This window comes from Patagioenas fasciata, chromosome 1 (assembly GCF_037038585.1).
Source record: "Patagioenas fasciata isolate bPatFas1 chromosome 1, bPatFas1.hap1, whole genome shotgun sequence".
In the NCBI taxonomy this organism is placed as follows: Eukaryota; Metazoa; Chordata; class Aves; order Columbiformes; family Columbidae; genus Patagioenas; species Patagioenas fasciata.
In genome coordinates, this window is record NC_092520.1 from 179,399,614 (window position 1) to 179,426,379 (window position 26,766).

The 26,766-nt window shown below is 39.3% G+C and overlaps 2 protein-coding genes across 6 annotated transcripts in view; both read right to left on the reverse strand.

Moving 5' to 3' along the window:
- The window catches only part of TBK1 (TANK binding kinase 1), a 30,249-nt gene extending 13,094 nt beyond the window's left edge, over positions 1–17,155 (reverse strand). Inside the window, exons 1-10 of one of the 4 annotated variants that reach the window (XM_065847795.2) lie at positions 17,065–17,155; positions 12,884–13,004; positions 10,924–11,064; positions 10,000–10,129; positions 9,092–9,273; positions 8,117–8,277; positions 6,114–6,224; positions 4,172–4,351; positions 2,600–2,796; positions 375–433 (exon numbers count right to left, since the gene is read on the reverse strand). In XM_065847795.2, the coding sequence (XP_065703867.1) occupies positions 375–433; positions 2,600–2,796; positions 4,172–4,351; positions 6,114–6,224; positions 8,117–8,277; positions 9,092–9,273; positions 10,000–10,129; positions 10,924–11,064; positions 12,884–12,970 (1,248 nt within the window). In that variant the 5' untranslated portion in view covers positions 12,971–13,004; positions 17,065–17,155. Of the gene's footprint in view, positions 1–374; positions 434–2,599; positions 2,797–4,171; positions 4,352–6,113; positions 6,225–8,116; positions 8,278–9,091; positions 9,274–9,999; positions 10,130–10,923; positions 11,065–12,883; positions 13,005–15,010; positions 15,063–16,146; positions 16,432–17,031 lie in introns of those variants that run through there. The other 3 variants (XM_065847787.2, XM_071802583.1, XM_065847803.2) reach the window with 3 other exon arrangements.
- Positions 17,156–21,818: 4,663 nt separating this feature from the next.
- The window catches only part of XPOT (exportin for tRNA), a 29,110-nt gene continuing 24,162 nt past the window's right edge, over positions 21,819–26,766 (reverse strand). For both annotated transcript variants that reach the window (XM_065851435.2, XM_065851426.2), the window contains exons 20-25: positions 25,997–26,113; positions 25,796–25,911; positions 25,259–25,306; positions 23,886–23,957; positions 22,927–22,983; positions 21,819–22,445 (exon numbers count right to left, since the gene is read on the reverse strand). In XM_065851435.2, coding sequence (XP_065707507.1) covers positions 22,419–22,445; positions 22,927–22,983; positions 23,886–23,957; positions 25,259–25,306; positions 25,796–25,911; positions 25,997–26,113 — 437 coding nt within the window. In that variant the 3' untranslated portion in view covers positions 21,819–22,418. The remainder of the gene's footprint in view (positions 22,446–22,926; positions 22,984–23,885; positions 23,958–25,258; positions 25,307–25,795; positions 25,912–25,996; positions 26,114–26,766) is intronic.

The window sequence follows — 26,766 nt, forward strand, 5'->3', positions numbered from 1 at the left end:
AGAAATCCTACGCTTCTGCAGAGTCCTAGAGACTCCCTCTCTATTAAGAGATAGATGAAAATTATTTTCCTTACATTAGGTTTTGCACCATCACAGGGAATGTTTTGAATCTTCTCACTAACTTTAGGACTCCAGAGTGGCAGGATCCTGTCCCCTCATCACGGAATTACAGAGTAACAAAGCACTTGAACTTTAAAAAGCTGCTGTGGTTTGGGGGTTTGTTTCTGATTGTTATTTTGTTTCAATATACAAACGTACTTTGTATAAAAAGTACGGTTTTATCATACTTTTCAAGTCCTTGTTAACAACTTCCATTTCAATATCATTTGAGTAGCATTATCTGAAGTATATAAATTAAAATCATAATCACTCACTTTAGCCATACTGGCATCCCCATCCAAGTCGTAACGTTGATGTACTTTAGGAAGTAAAACTGAAATATAAAACATATCTGTATTTTCTTATTTTGCAGAAGATACTTCAAAAGTCCTAATAAATTATTGGATACACTAGTATACCTTTTAGAAATGCACAGAATGGTTGGGATTGGAATGGATGGACCTCTGGATATCATCTAGTCCAACCCACCTGCTAAAGCAGGGTCACCAGAGCAGATCACACAGGAAAGTGTCCAGGCAGGTTTTGAATGTCTCCAGAGCAGGAGACTCCACAACCTCTCTGGGTAGCCTGTTCCAGTGCTCTGGCACCCTCAAAGTAGTTTCTCCTCATATTCAGATGGAACCTCCTGTGCTTCAGTCTGTGCCCGTTGCCCCTCATCCTACTGTTGGGCACCACTGAAAGGAGTCTGGTCCCATCCTCTTGATGTCCACCCTTGAGATAATTATAAACATTTATGAGATCCCCTCTCAGCCTTCTCCAGGCTGAACAGACCCAGCTCTCTCAGTCTCTCCTCATAAGAAAAGCGCTCTAGGCCTCTAATCATCTTCATAGCCCACCACTGGACTCCCTCCAGTAATTCCTTGTCCTTCTTAAACTGGGGATCCAAGAACTGGATGCCGTATTCCAGATGTGGCCTCACCAGGGCAGAGTAGAGGGGGAGAAGAACATCCTTCGACCTGCTGGTCACACTTTTCTTAATGCACCCCAGGATATCGTTGACCTTCTTGGCCACAAGGGCACATTGTCAACTCACAGTCAACCTGTTGTCAACCAGAACTCCTAAGTCCTTCTCTGCAGTGCTGCTTTCCAGCAGGTCTGCCCCCAAACTGTACTGGTGCCTGGGGTTATTCCTCCCAGGTGCAGGACCCTACACTTGCCCTTGTTGAACATCATTAGTTTCCTTCTCTGCCCAGTCCTTCGCTATCTCTATACAAAAAGCATTACTGGGTATCACCCAGCTTAGCATATCTTCTCCCACAGCTGCCAATAGCAGAGGCTTAGGGAAGAATGCAAGGACAGGGCAAAATAGAATTCTCCATCAGGTTCTCTCAGCCTCGAACAATCTGTGGTTCCAGGACTTTCCGAGATCTAGTGAAACTTGTGTTTAATAAAAGCCTTGATAGTTTTTATTTTTCTTCCCTTAATTTAATGGAAGCTTTCTGAACCAATTAAAACTTTTAACATTCACATATTACAGAAGTATGGCAACCTAAGTATGCTTTGATTTAATGCAGGTGTCCACTAATGATCTCTCTCCATTGAGAAAGCCAACCATTTATTTCTATTCTTCAGCCTTGTGTTTGCCTGCATAGGAGACTGTTCCCTCTTATCTCATGGCTACTTAGTTTCATTGAGAGTTTTAAGGGTAGGGCTTCCCCAAAGAGCTTCTTAAAACCTAGGGCAGCCTCTGCCAACTGAATCTCCTCTGTTCTCCTGCTCATTGACGCCTTCAGAAAGCTCTGACACAACATAAAGGCCCAGTTGATCTTTCCACAAACATCTCACCTACCCACAGGCTTCAGCACCTCTGTGTGAGTGCCAGCTGGCCCCAGCAGTCAGTATGTGGGACATACTGGCAAAAGCAATGCTGATTTCTCAACTGGAGGCATGTCTTCAAGCTCGCCTCTTATAAAAAAGGGCTCTGGGACAGGGCCCCCTATAAGCCTCTCAGTGATAAATGAAATGCAAAAACATAATCTCTTGTTTATTTTTCCTGTTATGGTATTACCTTATCTTCTAAGGAAAGGTAAGTTGTTAAGACATCCTCTGTTAAAAGAAAGACTAACTACATTCACGATAACAAAAAAACCCAAAACTTAAATTTCCACTTTGTGAGTAGCAGAACAAAAGAACCAGCTCTGAATTACATTCTACAACGTTCCTTTCTACTTGCTAGGTATCATGCTTCAAAAAACTTCAGAACTCCATTTGCACCACTACATCTTCACACACAGATGTTCAGGTTCAGAGCACTAGGAACATCACAAGCAGCTACTGTTTCTGCAAAAATACGCTGGATACTCAGCATTTAAAAAAAAAAAAACACAACAACTTTGACTGCATACTTACAACTTCAGGTATTGACAGATAAAATTTTCAAACTCTATTCCTGAGACATAACAGATATAAAATCATAATTAAATAACCCAAATTATTTACAAAGGACAGCTATAAGAAAGAGGAAATGACTTTCATGTACCGTCTTCATAGATTAATCCGACGATGTTCACAGCCTCCCTGCTTACTACAAAGATAGGGTTCTCCTCAGTAGTTCTGGGGAAGTGCTGTGCCAATCTCCCAGGCTCTAGTACTAAACGCCGACCTTCATATATCAGTTCTTGATTCTGAGATGGTATTTTTGTCTGTTTGTAGACCAACTCATGAAATATAGCAGCTCTATAATACAAACAATACATTCAGTAGTAGTTAGACTCACTGCAACAGTTCAACAATTCAGATTTTGTGTTATTTAAATAAAAATCCCTTTTACTTCTGATGAATTCATAACTGGTTTTATACATAAAGCTTTTGACTTATAAGCAGCACAAAAAGCAGCACACTGCCTAAGGCTCCAGGTTGCTCTGTTACGATAATAAATCCTATTTCCTGCAAAATATCGAACTTCCCTTTCTACCTCTGATTTTCCACCAAAGCACGTCTGTGTAAACAAACTTGCTTTGGCCTGGAGTCTGAAGGTCAGTAAAAACAGACAACACCAGATGACAGGAAGGAAGCACGCTTTAGTTTTCTCAGGCATACCCATTTCGTTAAAGGAGACAGGCGGTCCCTCCAAGAGAAAACTCTATAGTGTTTCACATGTCAAAAAGCACACACCTTAAATTTAGCCTGTAAGCTAACAGACAGCCAGATTATCTCCTAAAACAGCAGTGATGAGGAAAATGAAGGACACTTTGGTATTTTATTTCCAGCAATCAATGGATACAATAAATAAGAATTTATAAACACTCCACTCCTGCTCCGTGCTCTCAAAAAATATCAACAAACAAAACCTCTCACAAAGAAGAAAAACCTTAAGCACACTAACAGGAAGGACCCATTTGCCTCCTGTGCAGTACTGACACCTTTTAATACTGCACTTTTAATACTGAATGTAATTCAAATAATCATAAAGGTAAATAATGCTAAAGTACAAATAGCAATTTGAGCTACAAGGAAGACTTCTCAGCAAAAATAGTACTTGGCCTCTCTCAAAATACAGAGAAAGGCCACTGATTTTTGTATCAAACTGTAAACCAGAATTTTAGATTTTAACATCAACATTTGACGACCATAAAGGCAACTCCATATAACTCAGGATCCTAAATCGTACCAACTAAAAGTTCAGAATCCCTGTAAGAGTTTTATGTCAGGTAGACAATGTGCACATATGTATTCTTGAGGATAAGGTAAGAAAAGTGAGAGTTAAACAGAGTCTCTGGAAAATTACTTTGTAAATAAGTTACTTATACAAATGGGTGATGAGTTGGTATCCATTAAGAACAGAGACACCTTGTAACATATCAAGGATTGTGTGTTCTGTCATTGATTAAAACCAAATTTGATTTGACCTTCAATAATTTTATTTTTATTAGAAATATTTTATGATCAACATGCTTCTATGCACTGTGAATACACAGAAGAATTACAAGCTTTCACTTCCACAGATAAGCCACGAAGGAAAGGCTATTGAATTTGTAACACTGGTGATCTCAGGTCACAGTAATGTTCGTCTGAATAGCAGCAAAGAAATGAAAACAGAGAGAACACTTACGTATTATAGCTGTGAATATAAACTTTGTGCAAGGTCATCTGCTGTAGTGAAAAGATGTGGATTATTATTCGGTGCAGTATATCACTTGTCTCTGCAAAAAACTGGTCAAATCCCCAGCACTTTTCCTGGTCTGCTTCAAGAATATTCGCAAGGACAGGTGTGAGCAGTACTTGCAAACCCCTAGAGGACACCAGGAAGACACAAGACAACTTGGATCTACTTTGACCTTTTTACCTTGTAACCAATTGCAATACTTCATTGGATACGTCTCATGAATACAAGTCTATTATCCTCGAAGAACATCCAGAGCTTTTTTACTTATTTTTCCCTCTACTGAACAACAAAATGTTCAATGGTAATGTTTATTGTTTTTCATTAATACACATACTTTATCTCTTTCCTTTTTAGGTTCAACCATCAAATTTTTTTCCTTAGTATCCAACAAATTTCACAGGCATTGGAAAAATGGCATGCAATTTAAAGACTACATTGTAGAGCTAAGGTCACCTTCTACCACTGCGGGGCAATAGTCTTTAACCCAGCTCACCTCACACACCACCATTTATCACTTTGAAGGAAGCTACTGTCATTTATGGTTTGCTGGCTGAGCTGCTTGTGTGAGGACACTATGTTGCTTTCAATTGAAATCAGCTGGGTTAGCAAAGACTCATCATTTAAATTGTCAACACTAACAGAATTCATCCTGATTGACATAGGGCTAAATAAGCACTCCACACACGCAGCTCAACTGCTGCAAAGAAAAATGTACAACTATTGCCTTACACAGTCATTACTATTCTAGGAGAAAGGCCAGCTTAAATTTCTTATATTTCTACTTTGAGAATCTGAATTGCAAGGACCTTTATGGATGCCACTCCTGTGTTATCATTAACAACCTCTTCAAAGTTTAAACATTAGATATGTATCAAACCTGAATCCAGCAGTAAAACTGGTAACATTCTGAAGCAAGCTCCAGTGGGTTACAAGCACACTGATGGCCCCATTAGAGGTCAGCGGATGCTGTGCTTAAGCTCACTTTAGTACTAAACAGTAAAAGCTGCTTAAATGCTACTTCAAAGTATTACTGTAAACAGATGTTTAATTAAAAAAAAACATGCTTCTTTTCATATTTAAAGCACTTCAATTGTATGGAATAAGCAAAGGAAACAACTGAGCACTATCATGAAAATTATACATAAATTGCTAGTTCTGCACGCTGTAAACTAATGAACTGATACAAACCAGACTTTCACTCTACACCTCTTATGGATCTTGCTTGACTTTCAGAAAAGTTTGTTTCTAGAGTGACAGAACAATTTCTGTCTCACTTTACCATGAAAGTAATAATTTTAAAGTACTGAAAAAGTCTCAGGAAGATAAACATGTAAACGGGTTATGGGAGGTGTTTTTAAGATCATATTGAGATCAGATCTTCTATGGCTCTTCCTACTGAGTATTATGACATATGAAGCAAAAATATGATACGAAAAAAAGTCCTAAAAACATGTTAAATGTGCTGACATGAAATGTTCTCTGGCAAAAATGCAAGTCTTGGAACTGCCTTATCATTTCCTTCCTACTGCGTAATCTTTTTAATATCTGAAGTCACATTGTTGCAAGAAAGGGGGGTATCACTTTAAAGTTTACTAAATCTTCATACTCCTTCCTGAGAGTGGAGAAAAGACAGTAATAATCTTTCTTCTACTCATACCACTTCAGATTCTCAGGTGTTCACTTGTAAATTCGCAGTCATAAAACTATTTGGACAGATGGGAAGAAAAACACTTGATAACCTAATAGTAAACTATACCAATCGACGGAAGAGTTTAAAGAAAACAACTGCAACAGCCAGACCTCTGTTCCAAAGACCAAATCCTGAGAGAATAACCAGAAAAGCCTAATCATGTAGCATTGAAACACTCTGTGAGAAGTTCAAACTTACTTTGAAAGACTGCAAGAAACAGGCATCTCCCAGCTCCACTCAATTGGTCCATTTTCTGCTTTCTGTATCCCAGAAATAGCACCAGAAGGCTTTCCAGTGATTATTTTATACCTGCGATATATCATAAAAATAATAGAGACTTCAGCTACTATCTCTTATACATACATAGGTCTAGTAACTAATCCTCAAAGGGATATCCATAATATAAATTCTACACAATAGGTTGGCCTAAATCCGTAGGTGGTGTAATGATTAGGAAGCTTCACTTACAAGCTGACAGAGAGTGGTGCTAAAATAATAAACAATGAAAAGGAAATACTTTGTGGCATGTTGAAGAAGCAACTTTGCCTACTTCAGATTTGGGAAAAATGGAGGAGATATTTCAGGCACCACTGAAGGAAGCTGAAGTTTTTTCAGGAGTGTTAACTAATCAAAGTCAGATTTCCAAGGCAGTTCAATTTAGGCATTTACATTGCTAACTTCTGGCATGTTCAATGGCAAGACATATTAGCCATCACCAAGGTACTTGGGAATAAAATGGGAACAGGAGCCAGGCTTTGAGAAATTCCTTTAACTTGGAAACACCTAGCAATTTGGAATTTTCTATACCAAACAGACTAGTATTTCTCAAGCGTCTCATGAAATCAATCAGGAGTGATAGGATTTTTCCAACCAAAAATTTCAGTTGTGTTTTCTCTTTCTGGAGGATGAGGTACAAACAAAACATATGTTCCTTGCTTATCTTGCAAGCGGATACAACAAGAAGAATGCCTTTTGGCAGTTCCTTAAACTAAGAAAACTGGAGTCAGCTTTGCAAGGAGTATCGCAGCAGAGATGTTATCAGCCTATCAGAGTTCCCAGGTACCACCTTGCTTTATTTTTTAAATGCAACACACACAACAGCAACAAAATACAACTACACCAAGATGAAACGCAAATTTATTCCAACCAGCACGTCATAGATAAAACATCTGTTTCCCATTCAAGAGCTACTCCTGTTATCTTCAGCCACAGTCCACAACTCTGCTACTCAAAAAATGTCAGCCTCATGGGCAGAGCATGCATTTCAAGGCTGCCTGGGAAAACAATCATTTAAGGGACAACAAAAATTTGCAGGACTGAAAACCTATTTTAGAACACAGTAATTTTGCCTGAATATTCAAGTTATATGCACCACAGCCTAGTGCCATGGTAAATGAAATATGTGTGAAAAAAACATGAGTGTTTTGAGGAAGCTCTGATGTTAAATTCAGGTCTTAAGGTGCCACACAGTAAAATACTTGTTGAAGTAAAATGTTTGTATTGGTTTTGGCTAGGATACAGTTAATTTTCTTCGTAGAGGCTCATATGGTGCTGTGTTAGGATTTGTGACCAAAGCAGTGTTGATAACTCAGGGATGTTTTAGCCATTGCTGAGCAGTGCTTACACAGCATCAAGGCCTTTTCTGCTTCTCACACTGCCCTGCCAGCAAGTAGGTTGAGGGTGGCAGAAGTTGGAGGAGGACACAGCCAGGACAGCTGACCCCAAGGGATTTTCCACACCACATGACATCATGCTCAGCAATAAAACCTGGGGAGGGAAGTTTGCCAAGGCAGTAGTTGCTCAGGGACTGACTGGGCATCAGTTGGGGGGTGGTGTGCAATCGGGTTTGGCTTTTTTTGCATCACTTGTTTGGGTTTAGAGAGTAGGGGGAGGTGGTGGGTTTGGTGGCTTTTTTTTTTTAATTTTTTTTTTTTTTACTTATTAAGCTGTCTTTATCTCAACCCACGAGTTTTCGCACTTTTATCCTTCCAACTCTCTTCCCCCTCCCACTGCGGGGGAGCGAACAAAGAACTGTATGGTTCTCAGCTGCCTACTGCGGTTAAACCACAACAATGTTAAAGAATGTTTTTCCTTCAATATTTTCACTATTTTAATGTTTACTATACATGTGTAGGATTTCTTGATAAAAAGCACTTCATGGATAAAATTCACAGATAAAATTCTCCTTCTAAATTACCTACATCACTTCCTTGTTTCTACGAGGTCCTTCAAAGGGTCGGAAAGGCAAACTCCCTGTTGCAGCATGGTAAAAGGTGACCCCTATGCTCCACAGATCAACTGTTGCTCCGTACTTTTTCTGATGCTCTTTCCTCAAAACTGCTCGCTCATACATATCAGGATGCTAAAGAGAAAGAAACAGAAAAAATAAGAAGTCACAATTGCCATATGAGCAATATAAAGAAACAATCTATCATCTCACAGAAAGATAATTAGCCATTCTAAACTTCCAGCTCTAATTGAAAAGTGAAGTGAGCTTGTATCATAGAATTTCCTTAATTTATTCTGACAGAATATCACAAAAGTGCTCCTAGGTAAGACAGCCACTTTTATTGAAGGTTTGCAAAAAATACTTTAAAATTTAGCTAAAGTTTGACTACTAGAATAAGACATCACTGCAGAGGAGATAGCCTGTATTCCTCCAGGTGATTTTGAAACAACAGAAACCAAATTAGAAAAAGATCCATAGCGGGGTAGACTATCAGTTATGATACTACATGTGGGAAAACACGGCAGGAAGACAATTATGCCTAAGGTGTTTGTATTGATGCTTCTCTGCCTGCCTCTCTTTGGTTAACTGTCAAGTAAGCGTACCTTAACTACACCCAACATCACCCAAGTAGCTCAAATGCAAACTGAAAAATATCTACAGAGATAAAGGCAAAGACGTTCATAACTAAAATACTACTGTTCTTCTTTTCACACAAGGCAATGGTGGAAGCTGGACATGGAAATTACTTAAAGGCTACTGTGCTCAGATCACCAGCAGAACTGGCATAACCCAAGGTAAAAAAGGTGGAAAGTTATACATACAATTATAATACAAAAGTTTAAATACTAATTCCCAACAGTCTGATTTGCACCTATTCAACTCTCATCAGAAAGGGCACCAGGCTTCCAACTTTTCTTTAACAGAAAGTGAAATCATATGGGCTTACTAAATACTCTTCCGTCCCATAGAGAGAAACAAATTGTTCATCATCTTCGAGTTCTCTTGCAGCACCAAAGTCTGTAAGTTTGTAAACAGACTGACCATCTTCACCTATAACACGCATTATGTTGCCTGGTTTGATGTCACGATGCACTATTCCGTTCTCCCGGAGATGATTCATCCCAGCCACTTCAATTAAAAACAAAACAAAACACAGAATTTATGCATGTATGTTTTTCTAATTTACTCTTCTGAGATTAATTACCATAGAATCATACAATAGTTTGGGTTAAAAGGGACCTTTAGAGGCCATCTAGTCCAACCCCCTGCAATGAGCAGGGACATCTTCAACTAGATCAGGTTGCTCAGAGCCCCATCCAGCCTGGTCTGGAATGTCTGCAGGGATGGGGCATCTACCACCTCTCTGGGAAACCTGTGTCAGTGTTTCACCACCCTCACTGTAAAAAATTTTTTCCTCATGTCTAGCCTTAATCTCCCCTCTTTTAGTTTAAAACCATCACCCCTTGTTCTGTTGCTAAAACCCCTACTAAAAAGTCTGTCCCCATCTTTCTCAGAGGCCACTTCTAAGTACTGAAAGGCCACCATAAGGTTTCTCCAGAGTCTTCTCTTCCCCAGGCTGAAAAATCGCTAGAAATCAGTCCGACATGTGACAAATAATCTTGAAACAAACACACAAAAAAGAATTACAGTAATGCTTCAAACAGAAATGGCTTCTTAATACAGCTATCTGTACCAATACAGACATAAAAGATCTGACTCCATATGACCATATTAATTTGTTCAATTAGTTGATAGTAACTTGAATTCCTCATCTCATGCTGTTTCAAGATACACAAAACAAGTATGAGTTCATTTTCAGTCAACAGATTAGACTAAAGAGCAAAGTCTACGTACCCACATCTCTCAACACAATTAAGAACTCAGACTCTGGCAAACCAAAGGCATTAGACGGCTCTTCTAAAACTGTATATAAACTTCCACATGGACAAAATTCCATAACTAGTACTTTGTGTCTAGTTGTTGTCTAGAAAAAAAATTAGAAAAGGTAAGTCTGTGACTATTATGAAAACAATAGCAGAAATTACACATAACCACAGGATCTTACTTAAAAAAAAATAAATATCTCTAGCTAGATCATAAATCCCATTCTGGTGATATTCTTCTAAAGAAGCACAGAGGAATTTTACATTGTTTCATGTACTCTAACTTGAAGAGGCGGAAAAAATTTAGGAAGCCTCAAGTTCTAGGCATTTAGAGGGTTGACAGTATATTGATGGGTAGACAAATGTGAGACTACAGCACAGAAGAGCAGAGAGCAGCAATTGTCCTCCTTTCCTCTTTACTAATCTCAGCATCTGGGCCACTTCAACTGATGAGTCTCAGTTTCAGGACAACCACTGCAATTCATACTAACATACAGTTCCACATGTCCTACGTTATTATTTTACTTGGTTGGAAAGCAAAAGCATAAAATTGTCAGGAATACTGATATATCTCCAGCTATCAGTATGTATTAAATATTCATACATGTAGAGAACTTAAAAGTCCTAATTCCAAATAATGCTAAGGACAGTGGCTTCTTGAGATGGCTTTGAAGAATCATAACCTATGCCTAAACACTGAAAGCAAGCATATTCTTTCAACAACAAAAAGAAATAAAGAAAAGCAGTGGTGGCTGGGTAAGAGTATTTATATCATCATATATGCTACCATTCTTTAAAAACTTAGCTTAATCCTCTATAGTAAACGATAAACCAAAAAGGCAGTTACTGTGGTTACTCCCATGCATCTCAGATCACAACCACAACAATCCATTACCTCTTCTTCAATAGCAAACAATTTGACAATGTTCTTATGATTTAGTTTCTTCAATACTTCAAACTCTCGCATCTGAACATCGACAGGACGAAGGAAACTTATACTGTTAAATACTTTGACAGCATATAAATCCCCGGTTTTCTGTTCAAAACAAACAGACAAATCACTAATCAAACAAAAGCATAAGACTATAAATATACACACACCCATTATCCAAGCATTTTGAGAACTTCTGTTGAGCATACGAGCATACTGAGATTAGAAATAGCTCAGAATAGTATTTTGTGTTAAGGTGGGAATTAAGACGCTACTAAAAAAATTAAATGTATATTTGTTTAGCTTAGAACAGACTAGAAGCAAACAGACTAGCAAAACGGAAACTCAAGGTTGGCCCACAAAATAAGTGCTTTTAAAAAATAGAACAGTTAAGCATAATAAAGGCTACATGTTTAAGAATGACCCATAAACTTAGCTGAAAAACGTGTTTCAGCAAGAGGTAAGCCACTTGCACAAATCAGTAAGAGACACGAACATACTACAGTTGAGAATCTTGACTTGCTTAATTTAAGAGACAACTTTCAGAAGCTGAATGCTGCTCTCTTTTTCTTTATTGTTCCATTTATACTAATAAAGCAGTTTAGGTTTTTGTTTGTTTTGGTTAGTTTTGTTCTGTTTTTTTCAAAGTAGGCAGAGTTGAGCACTATGTACCACCATGCAAAATCCTGAAACAATTCATACCCACATAACAAGTGACAGGAGCCACAGTCATGAGCTTAATCAGAGACTTCAGTTCTCAGGTGGGACTAAGCCCCAACATGGTCAGGCACCCACAGTACTTGGCTGAGGGCAACTTCTGTCCCTTTTAGTGTAAAGAACCTCCCTGTGCCCACTCTCTGAACAAGCATACATTAGCATCCTCTGTGCGATGGATTCTTTCTAGGGACAAAGCCCTCCTGCGCATAGACTCATTGTGATGTACAACACACTTACGTGCACTACTGGTGCCCAGGTAAAAGTTTTCTCCCATTGACAATAAGCTGTCGTGCTCAGGCTAGCGAGGGTGATGAGAAGTGCAACCATGAAACCATTCTGTGTCAAAATTCACTCACTCAGAAGAGTGCATTAGCTGCTAAATTATTGCTTAGTGCTGCTTCACAGTCAGACGTGGAACATAGAAAACACTGTAGCTTATAGATAATTTCATGTTGATCTCAAATAGACGGTCATTACTATAAGGGAAGGTTACTTTCACAACTAGGCTTATATTAATTTTGTGAGACATAGCCTGAAATTCACAGGAATGGAATGATCTACACAAGTAAGGTCATTTTAGCCCCTCACTCAGGTTGCAACACATACATCAGTATATAATTTACATGGCAAAACTGCTCAAAGATGTGCCATTTTGTACTGATTACTCAAGGTACGTCACCAAGATGGTATCCCGGACACGTATGAAGTATTGACTTACACACAAAGATTAACAGCAACTTCATCTCATATGATAATATGTAAAAATGCTTCACTTACGGTACAAAATCATAAACATCACAAGAAATGGGGTTTAAAAGAACAAGGGAAAAACTACAAAAATATAATTTAACAAAACCAAAAATAACATATAATGTAATAAAAATTGATAAGACTTGTATTTCTATTTATATTCTTCAACAAGGAGTATTATTTCCACAAAACTGAAGAACGAAGGAATGAAGAATTAATAAGTTAGTATTTTACAAGGACAAATCATATAATATTTAAAACAAATACTGAGAAATAACTGTAAAGAACTCCAATTTGACAGATGAATATTAAAAATTTAAAACTAAGTATTAAGTTATAAAGATATATTTGCTTTAGGCCTAAATCTTGAACAGCTTGTCATTGATTTCATGACGCTATTCACATATGAAAAAGTTTCAATTTTACGTGTCACCCGGATTACTAATTCCTCACAAACCTTATGTCGTCCCCGAAAAACATTTGCAGTAGCTCCCTGTCCTAGAATGTCAGACAACAGCCAGAGGTAATTCGGAGTGCTCTGCATCTTTGCTCTTTGATTAGACAATTTTCTTCTTCACCTTAAAAACAGAAGGTTAAAAATATAGCATTAATTTAGTAAAATATGGGGGGGAAAAAACCAACCAACAACAATCAAACAATCAAAACTAATGCCATAGACACAACATCTCCCTGCATTTGAGGTCTTTACTCCCCAAACTTTGTTTGAAAAATCAACTGCAAAAGTTAAAGCTTTTTAATTCCTCTTCTGTTGTACACAGGTGTTTACATGACACAATAACAAAAACTATAGGAAAGTGTCAAACACACTCGTACAAGGTCTTCTGAAAATAAGCAAGACCTGTAACTGAATTCCATTATTTAGTACATATGCCAAAGAACAGACATTAGCCATTATGGCAGATACGTATACAGATCTTTTAGATCACTTTGGCTCTGGAAATTGCACTTCAGTACAACTGTAAAGGAACTGGACTAACTACTTACAAAAAGCTATTTTTACATGAGCTAGATAAAAGTCACAACTAACACAAGTATTTCAGCTACTTGCTAGAACTACCAACTACTACTGGAAGAAATAATGGGGCATTTCCAAAATTTAACATTTGGTATGTCACATGATTTCTAGAAAGACAGCCTGGCTTCCCCACCCTTCCTGAAACTTAAACTGTCAAACACTCAGGTCTCCGCAGATTCAAAGGAAAGAGAAAAAAAAGTTTCATTAAATTAAAACAATTTAAATAAACATTAGAACTGCCAGATTTCCCACCTTGCCAAAACAGCAGAAGCTGCAGGTGAATAACCTTACTGTTTTGGTTTAAATAAAGCACCCATTTTGCCATTAAATCTAGCAAAATGCATTAAGATCAAAGATGTAGGTTCCCAGATCTAAAAAATCCTAAGAGCAAAACAGGAACCAGACGAGGGGAAGGCCCTACACCAGCGGCCTTTCTTCACAACCTGGCAGAGGACCCCGCATCAACCCATGTTAATTGATAAGAAACAGCTAATTGATACTCAGAAGAAACAACCAAAAAAAGCCTTTCCTGTAACTACTGGAAGAAGAGCTTTGACAGAATTTCCTGTGCGTGTTTGTTACAAGAAGGTGGTTTGCATTTCTGAGAGCTCCTCAGTGCACCAGATGACAGCACCCAAAGCCACACCACACGGGCTGCAGGGGAGTGGAGAATCCACAGTGTGGCTACCACCCCAGCCACAGCAGCATCGGCCTGTGCACTGTCCCTGGTCATAACCCGTGTCACACCGCAGAGACAGACATTTCCTCATGACTTCGAAGACAGTTCTCTATGCTTAGCGACTTCAGATTTCATACTTTAATTTACCTATTTGATCATGTAAGACGAGGAGTTTCTTGCAAAGCTGTCCCAAGACATCCAGGCAACTACATGTAGCATAGAGAATGCCACAACACAAGCAAAGAGCTGACATCACTCCAAACTAAATTCAGTCATTCAGCAACACCATTTTAAAAATCTAGATAAAGTTCTTAATGCCTAGCAGGGAATAAAAGGTTTTATCTCAAGTCTGAACCAAACAAACCCAAGAATGTACCCTAAACCCTTATAATTCTCAGTTAACTCTGACAAGACAATTTGCAATAGCAGAATAAGACAACTTCTCCCAGCTAGAAATTACTGTAGGTGCTGAGGAGCGATCTCTGATGCAGGCACAGCAAGCAAGGAAGAGGTCTGCAAGGAAATAACACACAGCCCACTCTGCAAACCATTTGAAAAATCTCCGAGTTAAAAAATTCCTCATAATTAAAACCTTGTTTTTAGCAAGCCAGCTGGTACATTACCAGTAAACATGTATTTTGTAATATATTTCAAAGCAACATTCATAAGACCCATACCAAGACACAGAAACATAATGAATCCTTTCCTAAGCAGACAGAAAGTGCACAGGATTAAATAAACACAGTTTCTTCAACGATGACTATCCAAATACTAAAAATATTAGCAGTCTATTAGAGACTGAAGTATTATCTTGCCCAAAGTGATAGAGATGAGGTAGCTCATGTACAAGATCAGCTCTCTTCCTTTACCTTTTTACTTTCTAATTAAATTTGCATGAAGATCAATGGGTGAAAACAACACAAGCCTGCAACAAATGAGGTTGAATATCATTCGATGGATTAAAAACAAAAACAAAACAAAACAGCAAGTCACTAACGAGTTCTCAAGGTCTGTTTTTTTTCACTTGTAAAAGTAGAGAGATAATTATGTCAGTACTAATCCCAGGATAAATATCCAGTGCCAAATCAAAGTCCATTATTACACATTATTTGTAAAAATACTATTTTTATAATAATAACAAAGTCTATGTTCTAAGCATAAAGTCTCACTCAGCTTTGATTTTAATCTTCAAATTATAATAAATTTGTTAAACAACTTATATAACGTTAGACCTCCTTCAACATGTTTCCTTTCTTAGACTGAATCAGAACTGATCTTTACTAAACACTCCGCATTTGTTGAGTTTTCTGTCCACGTCTTCCATTATCTTCCTTAATCAATTCACTAAGAGTTTCATATTAAAAAAAAAAATCTCTAAGACTGGTCCTGTCACTAGATTTAACGCTGAACTTTCTATTTCCTCACTTAAGGTCATTGCATCTGATACTAGATGAGTCAGAAGTTCCCTACACATATCTACAGGTATTTTTCTCCTATCAGCAGTTTGACCTACTGTCCCCCATGATTCATTAGAATTTCAAGAGTCTGGGGGATGTTTGTTTTTTTTAATATATTTATCTGCTTCTGGTAATGCTACTACTTCTTTACTTGTCAGCAAAGGAGATTGTAATAAAAAAAGACTGCGTTGCTAATGTGATGGCTTATTTTCAACTCTCAATGCTTTGAAGCAGGAGTACTGTCTGCTTCTAATTAACAGCAAGAAGTTTGCTGTTACCTTAGGCATGTGGGACGTGCACACAAAGTAGGTACTTCCCCTGTTAACAGCTGCAACATACAAGTTCACCAGGCAAGTACGGGCAGATGATGGAGTTAAAGCGAAGGTTCTTTCTGTCTACAGGCAAGATCCTATATGCAATGAATGCTGACAGGCAAGGTGCTGAGGTGCCAAATAAACGTTATGTTGGCATTATACAGTCTGGCAAACATGAAGGGATTACGCTTTCCTGTATGCCCTTTCTTAATGCCTACAACGTAAGTTACTCACCCTGAAATTCCTGCTTTTTATCCCTGCTCTCTTGACCTGACCTCCTTCCAGGGGGTTTCCAGTCCAACAGCTAGTATCTGAATTACCAAAATACCCTGCTCCGGGCCACACAAGGTGCCACTTGAACCCGTATGAAACAGCACACACTCCAAAGGCCCACAAAACAAATGTCAAGCCTGGCTTCAGTGCTGCTCATCACCACTGCGTTTCCAGTCTGTAAGTGGAGAACAGGCCTCAGCCTCAGCCAGGGGCAGCACGTCCTGAAGGTTTCAAAGGGTCACGGGTGGCCTGAGCAACCCTGTCAGACCCACACCCAGAAACGTGGGGCGTGGAGGACTCAGTGCTGGAGCCCATCTCCACAACAAGACATCGCTCCTGAGGTAAAAGTTTAACAACTTCTACAAACCACAGAGGTGATGCCGCTACCTGGGGAAAGCTTTACACAAACCGCAGACACATATACGCCGCGCTCGGCTTTCCCCACCTCCCTTTCCGATTCCAAAAGTAAATTTGACGGGTCGCATCCACCGCGCCCTGCCGACATTCACGGGATTAAAGTCACGGCGAGCAGGGCACGGGACGAGCCCCGGGCTGGCCGCCGAGGCCGCAGGCCGGACACCGCCTGGCCCCCCACGGGCGGGGGCCGCTCGGCCCGCACAGCCGGGCCCGCTGCAGCCTCACGGGGCTCCGCCGCCGCCCGCGACCCTCCGCAGCTCCCGGGAAGGCCCCGCCGCCACCTCGGGAAACCGAAACCACCTCGTCCCGGCGGCGGCGCGTTGGGAGCCGCTTCCCCCCGCCACCCCCAGCAGCGGCAGACTAGGGGAAGCGGCTGCCTCCGCGCCGCCACCGCCCACCTCGGCTCGGCTCGACGCGGCCTCCCCTTACCCTGCCCGGCCCACCGGCCCCGGCCCCACGCACCGAGCCGCCTCTCGCCCTGCCTGCCCAGCGCCCCGGCCGCTTCCGGCTTCCTGCAGCGGCGCTGGAGAGGCGGGCCGGCAGAAGCACCGCCTCGGCCGCCGGTACCTCCCGGCCTGCCCAGCCCGTCCCCGCCCGCAGCTGAGGTGTGCGGTGGCGGGGGACACAGAATCACAGAATGTTAGGGATTGGAAGGGACCTCTGGAGATCATCTAGTCCAATCCCCCTGCCGGAGCAGAGATGAGGTTACACAGGAAGGCGTCCAGGCGGGTTTTACAATGTCTCCACAGAAAGAGACTCCACAACTCCCCTGGGCAGCCCGTTCCAGTGTTCTGGCACCCTCACCGTGAAGAAGTTTCTTCTCAAATTTAAGTGGAAACTCTTGTGTTCCAGTTTGAACCCATTACTCCTTGTGCTACCATTGGTTGTCACCGAGAAGAGCCTGGCTCCATCCTCGTGGCACCCTTTACATGTATATAAACATTAATGAGGTCATCTCTCAGTCTCCTCCAAGCTAGAGACCCAGCTCCCTCAGCTTTTCCTCGTAAGGGAGATGCTCCACTCCCTTAATCATCTTTGTCGGGGTCGGCTGGCGGGGCTCCGTGTGGCCACCGCCCGCTCCGTGGCGCGGTGAGGGAGTGGCGATAGCGCCTGAGGCGAGAGGAGCCCGAAAGCGGGAAATATCTGGGAAACATCGAAAAGTGGAAGTAGGGCGTTCCTTAAAAATGGTCACTCCGGGTATTTCAGCTGGTGTCATGTTCACAGCAAGCTAGGGCCGGTTCCAGTGGCGTTTCCGTGGCGATTTCTTGCTGCGAAAGCGGCTCAGGGGCGGCTCCGCGTGTCGCGCCCGCCCGGGGCCGCCGGAGTCACGCGTGTCCGTGTGAGCCGCCCTCACGGGGGCTTGTTCACGGGGTGCACAGCCAGGAGAAATGTTTCTCCACCTCAGGCAATTTCTCTGTTTCACTCTTCTTAAACCTCACGAAGTTTTGGTATTTTTCATGCATTCGTGCTCTCGCTTATTTTTTACTTAAATGCTTAAGAGCAAGCTTCCTTGGTGATTTATATCTTGTGTGTGTGTCTGTCCAGTAATGTTGCTGTTCCAACAAATGGTCTGTACAGCTTTTATAAGAAAAAACATTGATAAAGTTTATAATTTATGCATACTGTAAGTGAAGCATCATTATGCATGGAAATACAGGGTGTTTCAAAACTATGGATCCAAAATGCCTTGTGTTGTGACTTCAAATTGGCTCCATCGTTTTGAAGCACCTTGTAGTAAAATGAATGATTTTTCTTCCTGCCCAAGACTATCCTTTTTTTTTTTTTTTTTGATCCTCTGCATTTCCTGTTTGGAATTACCATTTTCCCAAATGTTAAAAGCTTATTTTCTTGAGGAACTGACATAAAAGACAGCCACCTTTTGCTCACAGGCTTTATTATTATTGCCATATTTTTCTTAAGCCTTATCACAAGACCAAACTAAAATTCTGCTTAGTGGAATCAATAAATTGATTTTGATACATTTTATGCTGTTAATATACATACTTAATTTATATTCCTTGTTTGTTGGCATCTGAGTTTTCTTTCATAATGCTTCTGCATTACAGAGGGAATAGTTCTCCACCACATCTGCATTCTGTCCTTGTGTCTTTCAAGACACTGCAATGCTCCTCAGAAGGTATTATATGAGGTTTATTTCTGCCACCCCCTCCTCTGTCCCAGCTTTACAAGCCAATTTCTTTTCATCAGGTGGAGACCCATGAGTTGGCTTTGTCTTCTTCAGAAACATTCATCAGATCATTCATATGGATTTTAGCAAAAGCCTTTGAAAGGGTAATGCCTGTGAACTTTTATTTGTATATTGAATGCTTCTGAATAAGCCCAGGCTGTGGGCTTGGTATGTTGATGCTTTTGGGAACTGGCCATTTTAAATCATAGTCTCAATCAGGCTGAGTAGGACTTTGGAGGTCTCTGGTCCAACATCCTGCTCAAAGTAGGGTCAGCGCTGACTTCAGACCAGGTCCCCCAGACTTTGTTTACTTTAGACCTAGAGCATCTCGCATCACACCACCCTTGGGACTGTCTTCACAGTTACCAGCCCATGTGCTTTCCCCAACGCTTGAACTGATGAAGATGATTCATGTGTTTCACGTGATTCAAATTGCCCATTTTTTCAGAGTATATTTGTAACATAATCAGTGCTCCTCATGCAAGGAGGATCTTCTCTAGCCTTTAAATGTTTCCCAGCATGAATCATGGGAAAACAGTACACTGAATGTAAGAACAGGAAAAACAGACACCAAAAAAGAAAGCGTCATGATGGCTTCACTCTAGAAATTTTTACTTTGCTTCTTCCCACTTCTGTTCAATGAATTAGTGAAACTTCTGGTATTTCACTCCTGTGAGAGAGTTCCAGCTGGAAAACTGACTCTCCCAAAGGGTGAATAGCTTTCTAAATAGCTTTGAATTTCTTTTTAACTGCTTTGAAGTTTTTGAAAAAATTGAAAATCGTTAATTTGCAAGATTAGCTTTGCACTATAGATTGTCTTTTTGGGGAATCAGACAAGTTCCAATACTGACAAGAGAGGGGATAAGGGCAGATTGCCTCTCTGGACAGCAACTAGCTGCTAAAATGTTGTACCTGCATTGATAAGCCATTCCCTGAGAAAAATAGTCCCTGATCTCAGCTTGTGTGGAATTCATTGCCTCTGCTTCACACATGGTAAAGTGCTTGCAGGCTCAAAAACTTGTCTTTAGTAACTACATTAGCTTGTAAATAAAAGATACTACCTCTCTGCAAGGGATGTAGAGTCTTTTAAAAGTCTAATTAAAGACTTGCAGCTGTGTTTCCTACTTATACACACTACAGGAGGAATGATTACCACAATGCTGCTTTAAGCATCTTCAGTCTGGACAGGGGCATTTTGACCAATGCAGGTGCAGCAATGTTAAGTTGTACAGGAAAGCTGCAGGTGCTTGTGTTTGGTGCAGCCTTTAATTCAGGTCATCCATTGCCTGAAGAAGGAAAACATGTGAATGGTGAATGTCAACGCAATCTCTCAGTGGAGTGTTCCCATCTATCTTTTTCCTCCTCTCCTACCTCACAAGCAGTAGTTTTTGTAATATGTTCAAAGCATCTAAACACTGCCTGGAGAGTCTGGTTCACATTCTATATACAGGTTTCATCACCAGATTTCTCTTTGGGGGTAACAAGTAACATGCACATCTTTAGCAGCCCAGATTAAAAAAAAAAAAAGAAAAAAAAAAGGCACAAAGCAGGAATCCATCTCTTCAAAGCTGAGATGTAGAAACTCATCAGTTTCTAAACCTTGATTCTTTGCAAAGATAATTAGTAGGAACTGCATACCCACCAGGCAACCCAACTGCAATGTAACAGCTGCAGACCTGCGGTCTCTGCATTGCTGAGGGTGAGCAGAAGCTGCTAAATTTCCGTTTCAAGGGGAATTGCAGAAAAAATAACCTGCTAGTAGCCAGAATCAATGTTTACATGTTTATCTAAAGATAAAGAAACCAACCCAGAGATTCTGTTTTACAGCTCACGCCTTGCGGAATCCCCAAGAGTAAATTATTCTGATTCAACAGAGTCAAAGCACAGGAAAGTAACCAATCCTTTCTGAATTCTTTAGGCTGAACCAAATAAGTTCTCTGAAGATCCAGACTACCTAATCCTCCATCCTACAGGACATTCATTCAGTCACAGATGGAAGGTCAGGGTATATAACACAGCCAGGCTCACTCCCAAGTTCTGCGCTCTCTCCTTTATGTCCCTTCTCACCCAACACCACCACAGCAGGTGACATGCTCTGAAGGGAAAGTGTTCCTGCTACTTCAGCTTTTGAATAGCTCGTTCTGGGGTTCAGTGAACACCGGGTTTGGCACAGAGGAAGCTACATGGGGATGGCAGGGGTAAGAAAAGAAAGCAGTCTCTTTAGGCCAGTTTAGAGACTTTTCTCATGAGGATGTAATTTGATAATATCTAAATCATGCTCTGTTAGACAACTGACACAGTCAATTATACTAACAGAATTACTAAGTTTAGGCTTTTTACTGCTTTTACGCAGTAATAAAGCAGCAGTATTACCCTTACTTCAGAAAGCAAAAGTCTAAATCATGTGAAAACTAAGAGTGACTCCATTACAATCACACTATAATTCAAAACCAAAAAAAGCTTTGCTAAAGTTTCTACCTTCTTTCCTCAGTGAAAAGGGAGGGAATGACAGTTTGTATCCTCAAAACATCACCACACTCCACCCCTGGTTGCTATTTCTGATTCACCTCCTCATTGATTTTCCATTGAAATTGGGTGAAGAACCCAGCACAACACAATATAGAAAAATGCTAATCTGATTACGCTAGAGGCAAGTCAGCTCTTTGTTTCTGGAGAAAAGCATTAAAATTCTGTGCATGGGACAATTCCTGGCTTGCTCCTGCCGCTACGGAATAGCTATGAATACTGTGATGTCCTAACATTTAAAAAAAAAAAGGCAACGAAACAGACTGACCAACTGATACATTTTGGGACAGAAGTAGCAACACTCTACTAAAATCTCTGTTTAGATCATCGATTCTACTGAAACACCACAGTGAATCCAATTCTTTCTGCCAGCATCTTCCACATGCAAGACTGCAATACAATTTATTGTCTAAACATCAGAAAAAAATGCCATATTCTACTCAAATTTAACAGCTAAAATGCTGCACCTTCTACAGATTCAACCAAAATGATTCAAAGAGGCTTAACATTTCACTGGATAAAATTTTATTTCGTTTTATAAAAAAGATAGAAGCAGATGCTACTTTTAAATGAAATTATTTATTAAACCAATCTGTTTTATAGGAGGTATATATATATATTTTATCATTAAGACAACTTCAATGAAATGACTATCTACAAGAATGACTTTGATTGTTTTATTTTCATGTCACCATACATGAACAAATGAATTTTGTCTTATGAAAACATTTTACTCAGTATCAAAAATGTACACATTTTAATAACCATTGCTATGGTCTGACGGGAATTTTACATTTAATTTCAAAAATAAGTGTCATTTCATTGCTGTACGCCTTACAGCATAAGCTTAAATCATCCTATACATCAAGGTTTGTGTAGGTATACAGACAATTTTTCACGTCACATACCTTCATGTTTGAGACACAAGTAGGGGATTTGCATTTCTCTTTTTTGTGAAAGGCTAAAATATGTACTGATGTGAGCACAAAGCAACATGTCTCAAAAACAAAACCAGTTTGAATGGCACGAGTTAGCGTTCTTATAAATTAACAACCAGGGTTCTGGATCATGGAAACAAGTACATGAGATTCCAGTACTTCCCTTAGGGCTTCGCTCTCTGGAAGAATACCTGTTAAAATTTATTAAAAAACAAAACCAACATTTTAAGACAAAGGCAATACAAGACATGGAATGGTTGAGGTGTAAGAAAATTAGTTTGACAGAGCTCGTTTTCTTGTTTAACATACTGGTTAACACACTATGGTTCAAGGTTGTGACTTGTGCTATTTGATTACACTCACACCCTCAAAAATGAAGCATTCTGATACATTCTCTACCATCATAGCATCACTTTTTTTGCTATTTCAACGATTAAACATATCCTGTGAGAATATCAAGCTATTGAGGATATGTGACAACTTTAGAGATGTAGGTTTGTGGTTGTTTGCTCTTTCTTTCAAAATAACTGCTTTTACTGTTTAGAGATTCCTTGTAGCTAAAAACTACTAAATAATTCAATATTTCCATTTTACTTCAGGTCACTATCACAAGTGAAATGTGTGACAAAGTTCAATTACAATTACAAGCTGTTTAAAGAAAAAAGTCCTTACCTTTAAGTAATTTTTAAAAACTTTAGCATCAGGCTGCTGAAGTGCTTGACAGAATTCCTGTACAAGAGCATAAAGAAATACTGAATACTAAACGAAGCAACAAGACAACCTGAGATATGTTAGGAGAATACAGAATACACCTTGTATGTAAAGTCAGTGATATTAGTTTGTATTTTCCCTAATGGGCAACCAAAGTAAAACATCTTATGGATAAAATATTGCAATAGGCTATGACAGGCCAAGTGCATTCTGGGGTGAAAATAATTGTATTTTCAAATACAGAATATCACATTCACTTTAGCTGAACAGACAGAAACAGGGCTATCTACAAGGACTGCAATCAAGGAGATTCTGAACCTTGAACTTTTCCAGTAACTTTGGTGGCTTTTCCTTCAGAGGATCATTTACACTTCAGCATTATGTACACACTAAGAGGCTCTAGATTACAGCAGAATGTCTGTTACTTGAAAAAGTTATAATCTTGGGTCAGAAAACAATTGGGTGCCAGCAAGAGATACAACATTTGAATCTTGTGTATATTTAACACCACTTCCAAGTTCTACAGTTGAAGTCCTATCACAAGTACAGTTGTCTCCTGATGCAGCAAACCCAACTACTATAGTATCTAAATTAGTTGCTATTAATTTGTCAGCATTCATCTAATAATTTCTTCATGGCAATGCTTACCCATATGGCTAGTGATGCTTAATGTTGAGACAATGGTCAGGTGTAAAGTTTCAATTTTGAGAACCCTCTTACAACTACTCCAAAATAAGCACACAAACACACACACTTAATGTTGACATAATTTTTGACAGTAGAACCAGTGCTGTGGCTTAAGTTTCTGTAGTATTCACTACAGCTTTTATCATCATACTTCCTATACATTGAACATTCTTCGTTTTTCTTTTGAGTTATTACCCTAAATATTCTGACATTTTTTCATCAAGAATTCCTACCTGAATTATTTCAGGAGCTACTTGCAAAGAAGGCAAATACTCTTGCTGAAGATACTGAACGCACTCAGGACCCTAAAGAAAAGCAGTACACAATTTGTTCAAGTATATTTTCATACATACGGGAAGTCATAGCCCTGTGCTGAATGGTACAGAAGAGTTTGAAAACAGGTGGTCTACTTGACTTTTACAGAGAAGTTATGCACAAAAAATACCAAATGCTCATGTTATTCTCAGCTATTAGCAAATAGAAACATTTCTTAACCTTGGTTTTAAGGACTCTACTACAATTTGTTATGCTTTGTTACATAACAGAATAAAGCACTTCAAGCAGGACTGAAACAAGAATTACAAGACAGACAGTTCATAAAATGTCATCTGTAAAAGTCAGCTAACCTTGGAGAGCAGCAGACAGATAGGTCTGTTTTGGTTAACATATTAGTTTGTTTTCTTTATCTGCATTTATCAGATATCTCACATCACAAGAGGGATTACTGTACACTGGCAGTATATAAACCTAACCTAATACATCTACCAGAGGAAAGTGAATCAACTTTATTAGTTCAGGCATAAGTTATCCTAAAACTAGAACATGGTATATGGTTCACATGAGGGGAAAAGAAGATTTCAGATAATTTTCTTATCTGCATCGGTAGTGTTAAAATAAACAGTATTTGTAATAGGAAGTAATTTCATTTATCAAAGCTTGATTTCCTACAGATGTAGCTCTTAATTGCTTTTGGGGAAGAAGGAACTAACCCAAAAGCTCTCCTCAACTAAAACACAATCTCTTCTCTGCCAGTTTATAAATAACTTCTTACGGTTTTTGTATAGTTGTGACTTTTACTTGCATTTGACAGAAAGGTTAGCCAGCAAATTAAAGGGTAGAACAAGAGACAGGAACACAAACATAGAAATCGTTTCATTTCCCATTAAAAATGCAAATACACTATCGTGTTTTAGTCATTAGACAACACAAAATTCATTTTTTTCCATAAATGTTTTTCAACCTAGTTTTCTACACATAAAAAGATACCTTTAGTTTTCACAGAAATACTGTATAGTACATCACTCATTGCTCTTTTACATCAGTTTAACTACTACACTGAAAAGTGGAAGAATGCCAATTGATTGATTAAACACAGTAACAACCAGCAAGCAGATTCTTCTTTATGAAGAGTCAGTATTTTGCAGTAAATTATCATGGGGCAGAACTACTGGATCCTGTATCCGTACACAGCGTTATAGTAATCCTATTATTTGATATGAAAGTCGAGTAGCAATTCATCCTAGTAAGTATCTAATTTTTAGAAATGGATAAATCACTGGAAAGAAACACACAAGAGTTATCCTCTGCAAAGTATTATTAGGCTTACCCTTTTGAGATGAATTGTTTTTAACGTCACTGCACATTCTGATAAAGCCTGCAATGTAATACATAACATTAAGACTTCAATTAGTCTATTGGTTACCTATTTAAAGCTAAGGAACATAAGGCCAAAAACAAGGGCTAGTTTATGCCATTACTCCCTCATTTTCCCCTCACACAACAATAATGGCCTCAATCTTCCAGCTTTTGTTTCACTCCAACCAGAAAAATTCACCATGGCTGAACCCAAAATGAACTGAAGAACAGCCACCTGTGTGCATTCACTTTCACTGAACATTGCTTAATAAGTAATATAGGTCAATGTTTAATATGCAGATCTGCTATTCTCTAGCTTGATTTTGAGCAAAGGTGAACTACACCATACAATACCACAAAATTCAATAATTAATCATCCAGGTACCTCAATAAAAAACATAAGGGATTTTATTTGTGAGACAACAGTCTTTGATATCACATGGCCATTGCAGGTTTCTTAAATTGAATCTGCCCCACAAGAACAAAAGAAAAAGTCCATAATACACACCAATACTGTCTGGGCATCTGCTAAGTCAAATGTTTGCTTCAAAGGTGCTAAGAAACATGCAGGAACAATGTGCTTGTAGACAAAGTCTGCGAAACCTACTGGTCCATCTTTACCTCCTGAAAAGAAAAACAACATTCCATGTTCTATTACTGCTTCATGGTTAGTAGCAGCTGCAAAGGAATTATGGGAAGACAGACTTACCCCAAAGCTCCACCAACTTAGAAAGAATAATAAAACAGGTCTTCTGTGCAATAGGGTCTGGGTAATCCACCGCTCCTTGAATGACAGTGAACAACACACGCTCCACATTCTCTGCACCTTAAACACATTGAAAGGTGCTTGTCATTTCAACTTGCAGCCTAAAATGTTTCTGTATTCTTACACCATTTTATATAAATACTGACCTGGAAAACATGTTTCAACTTCAAAATAGCTCTTTTTTGCACAAATCTCAAATATTTTTGGGAAGTTTCCCCTACGATGTAAGACAACTCTTATTTAGATTACAATTGTTTGGTTGTTGTGTTTTTTGTTTGTTTTTTCTTGAAGTTTGGAATTTTTAACTGCTCTTTTGGCCTTTAATACGTGAGAGGGTACTTTAACCTGCTTACAAATACAAGTTTTCTCATCTCTATTCAAGCATAGAGGAGCTAATTAAAACTCAGCAGCACTGAAGTAGTTCACTTATCTTCCAATATGTGGAAAGATATTTTAATCACACTTGAAATGTATGTGCTGCATCTATACTTATCTCGGATTCCTTTAAAAATTTCTTGGCCCATCATAACTACCAAAGTGTCTCTCTCAAGAAAGCTCTCACTACTTCTTAATGTCACCCTTTCCTTTCCCACAGGTATTACCATCATTTTAGGATGGAGGAACAAAGTCCAAGCTCCACCTCATCACGTTTAAAGCTTCGAGCCATTTTGATGGAATACAAACTGAGATAATTACTTAAAGAATCAAGCAAC